This window comes from Schistocerca nitens, chromosome 12, assembly GCF_023898315.1.
Source record: "Schistocerca nitens isolate TAMUIC-IGC-003100 chromosome 12, iqSchNite1.1, whole genome shotgun sequence".
NCBI classification, from domain to species: domain Eukaryota; kingdom Metazoa; phylum Arthropoda; class Insecta; order Orthoptera; family Acrididae; genus Schistocerca; species Schistocerca nitens.
The window spans coordinates 19,480,485-19,497,149 of NC_064625.1; the positions used below are offsets into that span (position 1 = coordinate 19,480,485).

At 44.2% G+C, this 16,665-nt stretch overlaps 1 protein-coding gene across 3 annotated transcripts in view; it reads right to left on the reverse strand.

Moving 5' to 3' along the window:
• Positions 1–16,665, reverse strand: part of LOC126215047 (mucin-5AC-like) — a 270,054-nt gene that overhangs the window by 22,626 nt on the left and 230,763 nt on the right. For all 3 annotated transcript variants that reach the window (XM_049941689.1, XM_049941687.1, XM_049941688.1), the window contains one exon: positions 15,701–15,926. In XM_049941689.1, coding sequence (XP_049797646.1) covers positions 15,701–15,926 — 226 coding nt within the window. The remainder of the gene's footprint in view (positions 1–15,700; positions 15,927–16,665) is intronic.

Consider the following 16,665-nt stretch of genomic DNA (forward strand, 5'->3'; position numbering starts at 1 on the left):
GGGCTGTTCGAGCTATGTATGGTGTAAGTTCGAAAACCTCTTGTCGACCCCTATTCAATAGTCTGGGAATTTTGACATTGCCCTCACAGTATGTATTTTCCTTAATGTCGTTTGTTGTTAGCAATATTAGCTTATTCCCAAGAGTTAGCAGCTTTCACTCAGTTAATACTAGGCAGAAATCAAATCTGCATGTGGAATGCACTTCCTTGACTCTTGTGCAGAAAGGAGTGCAGTATTCTGCTGCATCCATTTTCAATAAGCTACCACAAGAACTCAAAAACCTTAGCAGTAGCCCAAACACTTTTAAGTCTAAACTGAAGAGTTTCCTCATGGCTCACTCCTCCTATTCTGTCGAGGAGCTCCTGGAAGAGCTAAAAAATTAAGCAAATTCCAGTGTTACATTCTTGATTTTCTTTATTTAAACTAACGACTTGTCGCCTGAATATGTTTCTTATATTTAATTTCATCTGTTTCTACAATCGTGTTATAATTTCATGTATTGACTCGTTCCATGACCATGGAGACTTCTCCTAAATGTGGTCCCACGGAACAATAAATAAATAAAAAAAAACTGAGAAGTACAATAAACTCGCAAAACTTTGACAATTAGCCTTGACGTTATTTTTTCCCCCCTTGATGGAGAACTTTGAAAACTGATGTACTGGGGCGCCATCCTCACCCCAAGAATCCTCCCTTGGACCTACAACTGCTCTTAAGTGCACTTTACATCTTGCACTTTCTACACTACTGGCCATTAAAATTGCTACACCACGAAGATGACTTGCTACAGACGCGAAATTTTACAGACAGGAATAAGATGCTGTGATACGCAAATGATTAGTTTTCCAGAGCATTCACACAAGGTTGGCGCCAGTGGCGACACCTACAACGTGCTGACATGAGGAAAGTTTCCAACCGAGTTTTCATACACAAACAGCAGTTGACCGGCGTTGCCTGGTGAAACGTTGTGATACCTCGTGTAAGGAGGACAAATGCGTACCATCACGTTTCCGACTTTGATAAAGGTCGGATTGTAGCCTATCGCGATTAAGGTTTATCGTATCGCGACATTGCTGCTCGAATTGGTGGATGTCCAATGACCGTTAGCAGAATATGGAATCGGTGGGCTGGAATCGGTGGGCTTAGGAGGGTAATACGGAACGCCGAGCTGGATCCCAACGGCCTCGTATCACTAGCAGTCGAGATGACAGGCATCTTATCCTCATGGCTGTAACGGACCGCACAGTCACGTCTCGATCCCTGAGTCAACAGAGGGCGACGTTTGCAAGACAACAACCATCTGCACGAACAGTTCGACGCCGTTTGCAGCAGCATGGACTATCAGCTGGGAGACCGTGGCTGCGGTTACCATTGTCGCTGCATCACAGACAGGAGCACCTGCTAACGTGTACTCAACGACGAACCTGGGTGCACGAATGACAAAACGTCATTTTTTCGCATGAACCCAGGTTCTGTTTACAGCATCACGATGGTTGCATCCGTGTTTGGCGACATCGCGGTGAACGCAGACTGGAAGCGTGTATTCGTCATCGCCATACTGGGGTATCACCCGCCGTGATGGAATGTGGTGCCATTGGTTACACGTCTCGGTCACCTCTTGTTCGCATTCATGGCACTTTGAACAGTGGACGTTACATTTCAGATGTGTTACGACCCGTGGCTCTACCCTTCATTCGATCCCTGCGAATCCCACATTTCAGCAGGATAATGCACGACCGCATGTTGCAGGTCCTGTGCGGGCCTTTCTGGATACAGAAAATGTTCGACTGCTGCGCTGGCCAGCACATTCTCCAGATCTCTCACCAACTGAAAACGTCTGGTCAATGGTGGCCGAGCAACTGGCTACTCACAATACGCCAGTCAGTACTCTTGATGAACTGTGGTATCGTGTTGAAGCTGCATGGGCAGCTGTACCTGCACACCCCATCCAAGCTCTGTTTGAGTCAATGCCCAGGCGTATCAAGGCCGTTATTACGCCCAAAGGTGGTTGTTCTGGATACTGATTTCTCAGGATCTATGCACCCAAATTGCGTGAAAATGTAATCACATGTCAGTTCTAGTATAACATATTTGTCCAATGAGTAACCGTTTATCATCTGCATTTCTTCTTGGTGTAGCAATTTTAATGGCCAGTAGTGTACTTTCAGGCAGATTTTACGTTATTGGCACTATTAACACATGAGACGTAATTGTATTCCTATCTTACCTGTCCAAGAAGTTAACCATAGCAATTAATTTTCTCGTATAATTTTACTATACTGAGATGACATAAGTCTTGGGATACCTTCGAACCTCCTTTGCCCGGCGTAGTACAGTAACTCGATGTGGTATGGGCTCAACATCGTTGGAAGTCCCCTGGAAAAATTTTGAGCCATGTTGCCTCTATAGCCGTCCATAATTGCGAATATGTTGGCGATGCAGGAGCTTGTGCACGATCATGTTCCATAAATATTCGATAGAATGTCGGGCGATCTGGGTGGCTTTATCATTCGCACGAATTGTCAGAATGTTCTTCATACCAATCGCGAACAATTGTCCAGTAACATGGCGCACTGTCATCCGTATAAATTACATCGTTGTTTGGGAACATAAAATCCATGAATGGATGCAAATCGCCTCCAAGTGGCCGTACATAAACATTTCCAGTTAGCGATCGGCTCAGTTTGACCAAAAGCCCAATTTCATTCGATGTAAAGACAGCCAACACCATTACTGGGCCTTCACCAGATTGCACAGTGCCTTTTGACAAGTTGGGTCCATGGCTTCATGGAGTCTGCGTCGTACTCGAACCCCAATCAGCTCTTACCAATTGAAATCGGAACTCATCTGACAAGATCACGGTTTTACAGTCATCTACGGTCCAACCGATATGGTCACGAGCCCAGGGGGGGCACTGCAGGCTATACAGTGCTGTTAGCTATGGCACTCGCGTCGGTCGTCTGCTGCCATAGACCAATTTCGCCGCACTGTCCCAACGGATAGGTTCGTCGTACGTCCCACACAGGTTTCTGCCGTTATTTCACGCAGTGTTGCTTGCCTGTTAGCACTGACAACTCGACACAAACACCGATGCCTTCTGTCGTTATGTGAAGGCCGTCAGCTACTGCTGAGAGGTAATCCCTGAAATTTGGTATTCTCAGCACTCTCTTGGCGCTGTGGATCTCGGAGTATTGCATTTCCTAACGATTTCCGAAATGGGAAGTGCCATGCACCTGGCTGTCACTGCCATTCAGCGTTGAAAGTCTATTAATCCCAGTCGTGCGGAAACCTTTTCACGTGAATCACCTGAGTCCAGATGAAAGCTCCATCAACGCACTGCCCTTTCATACCTTGTCTACGCGGTACTACGCCACCTATATATGTGCATATCTCAATCCCATGACTTTTTTCACCGCAGCTACAGCAGTTTGTAACTTTAATACTTGCATTATTTTGGTAAACCTTTAACGTAAGATTATACTACTTAACTAGTAGATTATGACTGCAGTTTAAATTCGGTTATTAATCATATGAAATACTGAAAGCCGGCCGTTGTGGCCGAGCGGTTCTAGGCGCTTCAGTCCGGAACCGCGCTGCTGCTACGGTCGCAGGTTCGAATCCTGCCTCGGGCATGGATGTGTGTGCTGTCCTTAGGTTAATTAGGTTTAAGCAGTTCTAAGTTCTAGGGGACTGATGACCGCAGATGTTAAGTCCCATAGTGCTCAGAGCCATTTGAAATACCGAAAATTCAAAATTCCTGTAAGACTTTAGACAACCTCCAACTGTGTGCGCACCCCGGATTGTCGGTTTAGATGTACAGTTTCCCTTGTCACTGAGCTTGTCTACTCCTTACATAGTCTCTGCTACGCCTCTCAGTTGCTATACTGATTCCTAAGCAGCAGAATGACTTCACCAATACGCAATTTTGATACTAAAGTTATCGATTTTGTCACTTTGCTGTTCCTAATTACATTCTTCTTCCTTTGGCTCACTTTCTAATGAATATATTCTGTGTGCAATAGACTGTTCATTCTGTTCAGCGGATCATGTAGATCTTCCAGACTTTCACTTGTGAGAACAATGTCATTTGGGAATCTCGTCACTGATACCTTTTCACCCTGAATTTTAATCCCACTTCTTTCTTTTATTTTCGTCATGCGGCTCCGACATACATGCTGAACAGTAGTACATTGGTTCCTGACACTTTCGTCTTTATCCACCAATACCTATTGTTCACCACTAGAGCATTTATAAATTTTTCTGAAAATTCAGCCCTCCCCAACAGCTGAACGGTCAGCGCGTTTGAGTACTACGCACAGGGGCCCGGGTTCGATTCCCGGCTGGGGTGGGAGATTTTCTCCCTTCAAGGACTGAGTGTTGTGCTGTCAATATCATTTCGTGGCGCTTTATTATGGACGCATTACGCGTCTCTGTCCAAGGTAATGAACAGCAAAACTGTAACGAAACTCTAGGCGGTGTAATAAATCGGGTCCTTTCGGAAATCTACAGACATGTTCTATTTCGTATAAATTTTGGCCATACTCCGGTCAGTTTTCTTGTATTTCTCCTCTGTAGAGATTTCTGGATGTTTCTGATTGCCAAAAAACTATTTCTATGTCAATTTACACACACACACACACACACACACACACACACACACACACACACACACACACACACACATTTCACACCGTCTATTTTGCACCTTGAAAATTTGTACTCACTATTTTGAAATTACGTGATCTGAAATATATCAAGTCTACGTTAGAGGCAATAATCTGTATTTTTAAATATTATCTACAAACAAAATATCTGTCTCCACATATAATATTATTAATTTTACTTTCGTTAATGAAATCGATTTTATAAAGGGACAGGAAGCTTCCGTTTTTCATACTGTCAAAATCTGCAACTATTCTTATTAATCATGTGGCATATATATATTTCACTTAAATAACTGTTTTCAGAAAACAATATGTAAATTAAAACAGATAATTGCAACTGTAAAAGTCATGTTAGTACTAATACTAATTTGAACGATTTCCTGTTCTAGAAGGTACTGAATTCGTAGCATATAAAATGTATTTTGTCGCCAAGAGCATCAGATACGTTAGGATCGTTAAAAAAAATGGTTCAAATGGCTCTGAGCACTATGCAACTTAACTTTTGAGGTCATCAGTCGCCTAGAACTTAGAACTAATTAAACCTAACTAACCTAAGGGCATCACACACGTCCATGCCCGAGGTAGGATTCGAATCTGGGACCGTAGCGGTCGCTCGGTTCCAGACTGTAGCACCTAGAACCGCACGGCCACTCGGGCCGGCCTAGGATTGTTTCAGAGAGCATTCTTAGATAATAGTAATGATGATGATGATGAGCGTTTGGCGTCATTGGCCGGGAGGCCCCTCGCGGGGCAGGTCCGGCCGCCATATCGCAGGTCTTATTACATTCGGCGCCACATTGGGCGACCTGCACGCCGGATGGGGATGAAATGATGATGAACACAACACGACACCCAGTCCCTGAGCGGAGAAAATCTCCGACCCAGCCGGGAATCGAACCCGGGCCCAGAGGTCGGCAATCTGACACGCTGACCACTCAGCTACTGGGGCGGATTATGGATAAGTTTTACACCGTGTGTATTTGAAGAATCGTTTATGTTTATGTTAACAGAAGTGATGTTGCAAAAACTAATATGAATAATCTACGATGCGAAACATTAACTACAAAATTACAGATTTAGTGACTACCATGTGATGCTTATTTTCTTATAAACTATTCTACACGCTGTAAAAAATATTGGTTCGTATGATCTCTACAATACACTGAAGAGCCAAAGAAAGTGCTTAATATACTGTAGGGCCCCGGCGAGCACGCAGAAGCGCCGCAACACGACGTGGCGGGGACTCGACCAATGTCTGAAGTAGTGCTGGAGAGAACTGACACCATGAATCCTGCAGGGCTGTCCATAAATCCGTAAGAGCACGAGGAGGTGGAGATGTCTTCCGAAAAGCGTGTTACAAAGCATCCCAGATATGCTCTATAATGTTCAGGTCTAGGGACTTGGCTGGCCAGCGCAAGTGTTTAAACTGGGAAGAGTGTTCCTGGAGACACTCTGTTGCAGTACTGGACGTGTGGGGCGTCGCATTGTCCTGCTAGAATTGCCCAAGTCAGTCGGAACGCACAATGGACATGAATGGATGCAGGTGATCAGACAGGATGCTTACGTACGTGTCACCTGCCAAGAGTCGTATCTAGACGTATCAGGGGTCCCATACCACTCCAACTGCACTTGCCCCACACCAATACAGAGCCTCCACCAGCTTGAACAGTCACCTGCTGACATGCAGGATCCATGGATTCATGAGGTTGACTCCACACCCGTACACGTCTATCCGCTCGATACAATTTGAAACGACACTCGTGCGACAAGGCAACATTGTTCCAGTCGTCAACAATCCAGTGCCCATGTTGACGGGCCTGGGCGAGGCGTAAAGCTTTGTGTCGTGCAGTCGTCAAGGGTACACCACTGGGCCTTGGGCTCCGAAAGCCCATATCGGTGATGTTTCGTTGAGTGGTTCGCACGCTGACACTTACTGATGGCCCAGCATTCAAATCTGCAGCAATTTGCGGAAGGGCTGCAGTTCTGTCACGTTGAACAATTCTCTTCAGTCGTCGTTGGTCCCGATCTTGCAGGATCTTTTTCCGGCCGGACGCAGCGATGTCTGAGATTTGATGTTCTACCGAATTCCTGATATTTACAGCATATTCGTGAAATGGTCGTACGGAAAAATCCCCACTTCATCGGTACCTCGGAGATGGTGTGTCCCATCGCTCGTGCGCTGACTATAACACCACGTTCAAACTCAGTTAAATCTTGATAACTGCCATTCTAACAGCAGTAACCGAACGAAAAACTTGTCTTATGCAGGCGTTGCCGACCGCAGTGCCGTATTCAGCCTGTCTACCTATCTCTGTATTTGAATACAGATGCCTGAACCGGTTTCTTTGGCGCTTCAGTATACATGAACAAGGAAAGGAAAACGCGTCGTAGCGGCAAGAGCCTTGAACCGAATGCGATAACCGCTAACGTCTTCTGAACGTGCCATCTAACTGCAGCTGCTGGTGTACGAACAAGGAGAATGGGGCCGAGACAGACGCGTTCGTAAGTTTTTGTGAGGTCGGAGTAAACAGTCTCCAGTTAAGCCTCCGACGTCAGAAAATAACTTGCGCTTTCCGCCAACAGCGGAGAGGGGTAGTGGGCAAGTTCCACGCAGAATACGGTGGCCGATGCGCAGAGACCAAGTTCTGGGCTAGTATATTCGTTTGTTCGGTAGGGGAGGCCAAAGTGTTTGCTACACTTCAGCCAGTCGGCGATGACAGAATCCACGCCCTGCAATCTCTCTCAAACGATTTTACAGTAACTATTCGGTAAAAAAAAAATCATTTTCGAGTTACTTGTATCTGTATGTGTGAGCTTCATGATGACTGCCCACCATTTCGTTAATGGTCACAGTTATTGTGATATTTACGTGGAAGTAATGCATTGTGCGAAAATCCAAAAAGCTTGCAATGAAAAACAGCGGTCGCTAAGAAATTCAAATGGCTCTGAGCACTATGGGACTTAACATCGGAGGCCATCAGCCCCTAGAACTTAGAACTACTTAAACCTAACTAACCTAAGGACATCACACACATCCATGCCCGAGGGAGGATTCGAACCTGCGACTGTAGCGGTCGCGCGGTTCCAGACTGTAGCGCCTAGAACCGCTCGGCCACTCCGGCTTGTGTTTTTTGCATATTACATAATATGTTACTGCGATGAAACAGGTAGCATATCGAATTTTTCTTTAGATTTGAGTGGAGGTCTCCATTTGTCACCAAACACGAGAAAATTTATCTGATGTAACACTCTCATTTGCGATCGCACCAAGCCAGCGATAAAACCAGAGTGAAATATCCACAACATTCCTCATATTTCATAAATGGTTTGAAATACCCAAATGAGATTTTGTAAAATGATAGCAGAGGAGAATATTTTGCCATATGGTTATGCAAAAATTCATTACAACAATTACAGACTTTTTCAATGAAATACTGTAATTTTTAGGATCCACCTATAGCTGGTGAAACGAGAAATGCGATGACTTTTTTGGAACATAACAAATGAAGACATAACACGTTTATTCTGTACCGAGGATAAGCTTATGAAAACATAACACGTTTATTCTGTACCGAGGATAAGCTTTTCTATAAGCTACTGACCTTGTGTATTGTGTGTTAAACTGGGGACATAGAAATGACGGAGAGGCTTCGTCCCGCCGTAGCCCTCAGTGGTTCACAACCCCACAATACGCCACAGCAGTCCACCCACTTCACTGCCACCCCACACTGAATCCAGGGTTATTGAAGCTACTGACCTTACTTTTCCTCGGTTCTTCACTTAATGAACTTAATAAGCCCCTTTATCAGAATTCTCTTGCACTGTGTCTACACAACATGTTAGTGAGGTGACACTGCGTGATCTCCGCTGTGTTTTGGCAAAAGAAGCAAATTTTAATATGGCAACATGGGAAATGTGTAGGTTTTTCTCAATATTCGCCACTGATGATGCTTCCCTGAACGCTACAAATGGTTGACAAACCAACCGAACATAATCGCTGCATTTTCAGAGGAATTCTGTTTAGATACTAACCAAAGAAGATGTGAAAGATGTTTCTGAATGGTCAAGATGCAAGTGTGGGTGTGGAGAGGCTCCACTTAATAGTTAAAAAAAAACCTGACCACAGGCTTCAGTCCAGAACGATACTTCCCCTCCAGCGCTCAGTATTTCCCCTACAGTGTCTGTCCATAACCCCCACTATTACCGCTCTCCCCATGCGTGCCCTGCCAACTGCAAATCTACGGGCCACAGTAAATATTCTGCACGGACTCTACCTGCTGGCACACAGGAAGCAGATAACACATCTATCAGTCAGTCTTTTCTCATCCTGCCTAGGTGTCAACCGAGGCAAATGTCAGCGGCTTCTGTATTAAGGGGAGTCTTTGATCAAGAACAAGCCATAAAATTCAACGCATTCGAACATTTGTCGCCATTTTGGACACACTGCTCATTACTGTCATGACAGTTGTTCTGGGATACTGTTCTGCAGTACATACACTGAAAATCCAAACAAACTGGTACACCTGCGTAATATCATGTAGGGCCCACACGAGATTGCAGAAGTGCCACAACACGACGTGGCATGGACTCGACTAATGTCTGAGGTAGTACTGGGTGGAACTGACACCATGAATCCTACAGGGCTGTCCATAAATCCATAAGAGTACGACGGGGTGGCGATCTCGTCTGAACAGCACGTTTCTAGCATCCCAGATATGCTCGATAACTTTCATGTCTGGAGAGTTTGGTGGCTAGCGGAAGTGTTTAAACTCAGAAGAGTGTTCCTGGAGACACCCTGTAGCAATTTTGGACGTGTTGGGTGTCGCATAGTCATGTTGGAATTGCTCAAGTCCGTCAGAATGCACAATGGATGTGAATGGATGCAGGTGATCAGACAGGATGCTTACATACGCGTCACCTGCCAGAGTCGTACCTAGACGTATCAGGCATCCCGTATCACTCCAGCTGCGCACATACAACACCATTACAGAGCCTCCATCAGCTTGAACAGTCCCCTGCTGACTTGCAGGGTCCAAGGATTCATAAGGTTGTCTCTATACACGTGCATGCCCATCCGTTCGATACAATTTGAAACGAGACTCGTCCAACCAGCCAACATGTTTTCAGTCATCAGCAGTCCAATGTCGGTGTTGACGGGCCCAGGCGAGGTGTAATGCTTTGTGTCGTGCAGTCATCAAGGGTACACGAGTGAGCCTTCGGCTTAGAAAGCCCAAATCGATGATATTTCGTTGAATGGTTTTCATGTTGAAACTTACTGAAAGTCCAGCGTTGAAATCTGCAGCAATTTTCGGAAAGGTCCTTGCAGGATATTTTCTGGTCGCGGCGATATCCGATACTGATAATCGCGGTACATTCGTGAAATGGTCGTAAAGGAAAATCCCCACTTCACCGCTACCCCGAACAAGCTGTATCCCATCGCTCGTTCACCGACTATAACGCCACGTTCAAACTCACTTAAATCTTGATAGACTGCCATTGTAGCAACAGTAACCGACCTAACAACTGCGCCAGACACTTGCTGTCTTATATAGGCGTTGCCGACCGCAGTGCCATTTTCTGCCTGTTTGGATATCTCTATGTTTGAATACGCATGCCTATACCAGTTTCTTTGGGGCTTCACAGTACGAAATCTGTTAACTTTCCAATTTTTCATACCCTTTCGTGACTAGTGGAAGATGTGTGTTCCACATACATGTTTATTACCCTGAGTTTACAGGGATATTGAAATCCCACATCTGTGTGCAGCTGCGATCTAGCGGTGAATGGTTGGACTATTTGGAACAAACAAGCTCATTATTTGGCACCTAATGTGCGAGACATTGCTTAATTGTTTTAGTTATGCATTGCGTGTCTCTTGTTTTCATGATTTATGTAATCTTTTTACTTGTCTGCAATGAAGCTCAGTAAAGGTATCTGTTGTCTTTTTATATTGTTTGCTAGGAATATACAGGTTGGTGCACGTATTTATTCATAAAACACTTCTAAATTCGTTTGACGGTTTTTCCTTATGGCCAGTGTGTGTCTAGAATTTCTGTTTTATGCCTTTTATTGAAATTTAAGTCTCAATTTTTACATTAATATATTTATTCGGTTCTGTAATGTTATTTTATTTACCTTGATTTGATATGAAATGGAAAACTCCACAAGCTCTTGGCTTGTTTATTGCGAGGAATTCTTGAGTTTCCTGTTTTTTTGTTTTTTTTTCTTTGTATTTCTCCCAGCTGAAAGCTGCCATACAAGGGCAATGTGAAAACAATGTTTGACACATTTTCCTCCATTATTACAGTATAACATGATGAAACAGTTTTGCTATTGCAACATCCCGAAGAAAAATAAGAAAAAGACCATGTCACCATCTGAGTAACCTACTGCCATTAGCATAATTATCTTTCATTCCGCTGGTGGAACCAGTCTACAGCTCCTATTGCACCTGTGGATGCAAGGCAGGATATAGCTGAGGTTATTATATCTATTTCTTAGCGAGAAATCATATCTTTCGGCTGCTGAGCATTCCACAAAACTGTAACCGTCTTACTACTCTGCCATTTCATTATAGATACACACCCTTTTTGTAAGGATTATATATCAGTTGGAAAACGTTTTTCACAAAGGAACATAAGCGACGCAAACAATGCAGCACTTGGAAGCAAGAGTTAAGGACACTTTCTTATTTGGCTACTGCGAAGTAACTGTGTGTATTCAGCCATGTTTTGAAAAATTTCATGAAAGCGTGAAGTTGTAAATAAATAAATTTGTTTGACATAATAATGGTACTTACTTTCTTCTTTCTACAATCGTAACCTCTTGGGGAAAAAAAAGTTTTGGTTGGGACGTACATATCCTACTGGACACAAGAAGAAATAAATTTAGGGAGCGATTCATTCATCCACAAGTCTTGTGAGATATATACACTGGGGTGACAAAAGTCATGGGATACATCCTAATATTGAGTCGAACCTCCTTGTACCTGGCACAGTACAGTAACCCAATGTGACGTGGGCAAGTCATTGGAGGACCCCCGCAGAAACAGTGAGTCATACTGCCTCTATATCCGTCCATAATAGTGAAAGTGTTGTCAGTAAACGATTTTGTGCATGAACTGACATCCTGATTAAGTGCCATTGATGTTCAATGCAATTCATGTTGGGCCAAACCATTTACTGGGAGTGTTCTTCATACCAATCGCAAATACCTGTTGCCCAGTGACATGGTGCATCGTCATCTATAAAAATTTCATTGTTGTTTGGGTTCATAAAATCCAAGAATAGCAGCAGATGGTCTCCAGGTAGCTGAACATAACCATTTCCAGTCAATCATCAGTTCAGTCCAAGTAAACACAGCCTACACTATCATGGACCCACTAAAAGGTTGCACAGTACTTTATTGACAACTTGGGTCCATGGCTTCGTGGGGTCTGCACCACACTCAAACCCTACCATCAGCTCTTACCAATTAAAATTGGGACTCATCTACACGGGCAACAGTTTTCCAGTCCTCTAGGGTCCAACCGATATCATCACGGGCCCAGGAGAGACACTGCAGGGGATGTCGTTCTTTTAGCAAAGGCACTCGCGTCGGCCTTCTGTTGCCATAGCTCATTAACCCCAAATTTCACAGCACTGTCCTACGTGATAAGATCTTTATACGTCCCACATTGATTTCTGTTTTTATTTCACGTAGTTCAGAAAAATGGTTCAAATGGCTCTGAGCACTATGGAACTTAACATCTGTGGTCATCAGTCCCCTAGAACTTAGAACTACTTAAACCTAACTAACCTAAGGACATCACACACATCCATGCCCAAGGATTCGAACCTGCGACCGTAGCGGTCACGCGGTTCCAGACTGAAGCGCCTAGAACCGCACGGCCACACCGGCCGGCCATTTCACGTAGTGTTACTTGTTTGATAGCACTGACGACTATAAGCAAACGCCGCTGCACTCGGTCGGTAAGTGAAGGTCACTGCATTGTCCATAGTGAGAAGCAATGCCTGAAATTTGATATTCTCAGTATGCTCTCATCCACATGTCCAGTGAAACGTATACATCCGACTTAAAATACTTATAAAACTATAAGAACAATCAAAATTTCGAAATATTGCCAAAAACAGGCAATCAATTTTTACAGTAATATGCGAAATTTTAATTAATTCAGTAACTAAATGGTTAAGGGGGAAATCTGTTTATAAAGTTATGCTGACATCGAGCTAAAAAATCCTTTTCCACACCTCCCTACATTAGAAAAATCTGAGGAAGTAGCAGAGATTGAACATGGGTCCGCTGGCACTGAAGGCAACGACACTAAGTAAAGGATGTGCACGCTAGACATATAATGAGACATTTATTTATATTCCAGCACCTACTAAGCTTGTAACTTTATTTGTCCAAGACTGTACGTAGGAGCGAAATATTTTCTTGCCGCAGGTTCATAAGCGTGAGAGGCCTCGACTGCGGCACAGATGAATTGTCTCAAATCTACCAGTTCTGGAACTTTTGTTCTGGATACAATGTGCTTGATAAACCCCCATGCACTGAAATCCAACAAGAGTCACATAAAAAATGGTTCAAATGGCTCTGAGCGCTATGGGGTTTAACATCTTAGGTCATCAGTCCCCTAGAACTTAGAACTACTTAAACCTAACTAACCACAGAGGAGGCCAGGCAATGGGATCCCCCTCCCCCCCTTTCCGATCCAAGACTCGTCTCATGGAGAAATGTAGTAACACCTCCTTGATAGTGTCGGGGGGTGGGGGTGGGGGCATGACACCATCCTGCTCGAAAATGTCTTCAGGGTACATCTGTGGAACTGTATAGTTCGCCAGGAAGTAAAGATAGGCGTGTACTCTCGCTGTACACTCCAAGAAGAAATGGGCCTATCAAATCATGTTTATGTAACCCCAACCACACATTAACTTTTAGTGTCACCCTTTCATTTCTCCCGGAGTCTCACTTCCCCACAATCAACAGTTATGTCGGTTAACTTTGCCACAGCAATGGAAGGTAGACTCATGACCAAAGAGCACTGCATTGAGGTAGTTGTTGTTTCCGTCGAAACAATGCAACAATTCAACAGCAAAATCACATCGTCTGCGGTGATCCTAAGGCCTAGTGTGATGCAAAAGTTGGAGTTTGTACGCAAGCAGTCGGAGAGTTTGTGCGCAATGTAGTGCACCATCGAAAGGGGGGGAATAGTTCCTTACTAACTTGTCTAACGGATTTACGTGAGCCTCTAGCGAATTCTTCGAGCCTATATTCAATTCTCTCTTCACTCACATGCATTTTAGGATGTTTTGCAGCATTTGAAATCAAACTCACAATTTCTCAAAGAGTTCTGTCCCACTGCTAAATGGATTTACGTGTGAGAGGATCCACGTTGCATTTTCTTCTTGCAGGCCACTGCACACGTGTTACAGATTTTAGCTCTGTTAACCAAGCAGCACGCAGTGCGTATTTCGTTGTGGCGCCCACACGCTGTCAGGGGTACATTTGCCTGCGGAATAGTAAACATTTTGGCACATGTGCATGTGAGATCACATCTCAGAGTGTGTCTCTATGGATTGCATATTTCGTTATAATCGTTATAATCATTTGTTTGTGTACTCCTCTATCACAGACTCCCTGTACTTCGCTGGAAGTTGATATTAACAAAAAGAAATACACCACAATGTTCGTTGTACACCTCAGAAATGTCAGTCTGCTTTTAATTAACTGGGGTGTCGTTCTTATTTGACCTTGTGTAAGGAATCATGTATAACTCTTGGCGCACAGCAAGGCTGGCTTCACTTGTAGTGTCAAAAATCGTTACGGGTTACATCAAGACAGTCAGAAGACTGACGACGCACAGAAAGAGTCGTTTAATCACTGCTGACAACTCCAGTCCACTTTGCATAAAGTGAATGGATTACCCTTCAGTCTCTGTAGTTGGTACCACAAAGCCAATCAATGGGAAACGTTTTATTCCACTTCCACATCACACAGTGGTACATAGTGCTTTTTTGCAGGAACCAAAGTAGACGGCTTTATAGATTTCGCTGCACTGACGGTTGTGTTGGGTTGTTTGGGGGAGGAGACCAGACAGCGAGGTCATCGGTCCCATCGGATAAGGGAAGGGTGGGGAAGGAATGCGGCAGTGCCCTTTCAAAGGAACCATTCCGGCATTTGCCTGGAGCGATTTAGGGAAATCACGGAAAACCTAAATCAAGATGGCCGGACGCGGGATTGAACCGTCGTCCTCCCGAATGCGAGTCCAGTGTGCTAGCCACTGCGCTCGATGCACTGAATACGAAATTATGATTAAAATTGTCTCATTGTTACAAGTAAGGTGGGACTTTACATTCCAAGTATATTGCTACTGTAACCAATAGGATATATACAGTTGGCGGCGCGGAGTAGCCGTGCGGTCTGGGGCGTCTTGTCACGGTTCGCGTGGCACCCCCGTCGGAGGTTCGAGTCCTCCCTCTGGCACTATCAAGTTTTTGCTCCGGTTAGGTAATATCGTAAATCCGGGACTGGCATCCGCCATGACACTCATTCGTCTAATAAGTGAACTGACGCAACCACGAGAGGTACAGCCGTAACAAACGACAACATCACATCTAGTCTCTAGATTCGACAGTGCACATGTGACTAGATTAGTGACATGAGTCGTGGGGAAAAATAGTGTTGCCAAATTCTACTAGAAGCAGTCATCTTACTCACTCACGGGCTGAGTAACTCTTGTCACAACGTCTTGCTCTTATAATGACCCATAAGTGTGAAACGGAAACACCTTATTTACATGTAACTGAGAAACGATACAATTTTAAGCTTGATATTCGTACTCGGCGCATCGAAATCTATAAAGCACGACTATTTTCGTTTCTGTAAAAAATAAAAGGTTTGTAGAAAAGTGATTATAAAATGTCTTTTACAAATCTACATGTGCAATGCACTGTTTAATTCCACATATGTGAAAACATGTTACCAATACTGTGCAGTCTCTACTGATGTACAAAATAAATTGGAAATGAACTTACGTAACAGTGGGGGCGGTATCGTTAGTGTTATTGCAGTTCTTTAGCGGTTCAGCGAGTGAGCAGTTGGCAATACTGGTGCCGTTGCCGTTCTTCTCCGTACTGTTGGCAGCGCTGGTGCCTCCCTGTTGACCGGCAGTCGCAGAAGAATCTCCAGCCGAGGCCCCTTGGGTTTTACTTCCGTTGCCGCTCTTGGTTTCCACTGTAACGTTGTACGCGTTGATGTTACCTGTGAGACAGACAACAGCACTAATGAAGAGGGCGAAAAAGTGATCTGTGGCGAGAGTGAATCTATTACATTGTAGGGCTGTTTCGAAGTTCTCTGTCAGTTTAAAGCAGGAGCGTACAACCCATAGGCCACATGCGGCCTGAAGTAATTATCAGTCCGGTCCACAAAGTGACCATGACATAAGTAAAAAAATCTGTTTGTGAAACGTTACGTTACATTGAATACTTTCAGTTTGAAACTCCCGCCACACAATCCCATTATCGCACTAGTCCGAATGATCCATGTTGCTGTTGTAGTCTTCAGTCCTGACACTGCCATACTACTCTATCCTGTGCAAGCTTCTTCATCTCCCAATACCTACTGCAAACTACATCCTTCTGAATCTGCAAAGTTTATTCAGCTCTTGGTCTCCCTCTACGATTTTTACCCTCCACGCTGCCCTCCAATAGTAAATTGGTGATCCCTCGATGTCTCAGAACATGTCCTACCAACCGATCCCTTCATCTAGTCAAGTTGTGCCACAAGCTCCTCTTCTCCCCAATTCTATTCAACACCTCCTCATTAGTTATGTGATCTACCCATCTAATCTTCAGCATTCTTCTGTAGCACCACATTTCGAAAGCTTCTATTCTCTTCTTGTCCAAACTATTTATCGTCCACGTTTCACTTCCATACATGGCTACACTCCATACAAATACTTTCAGAAACGACTTCCTGACATTTAAATCTATATTCGATG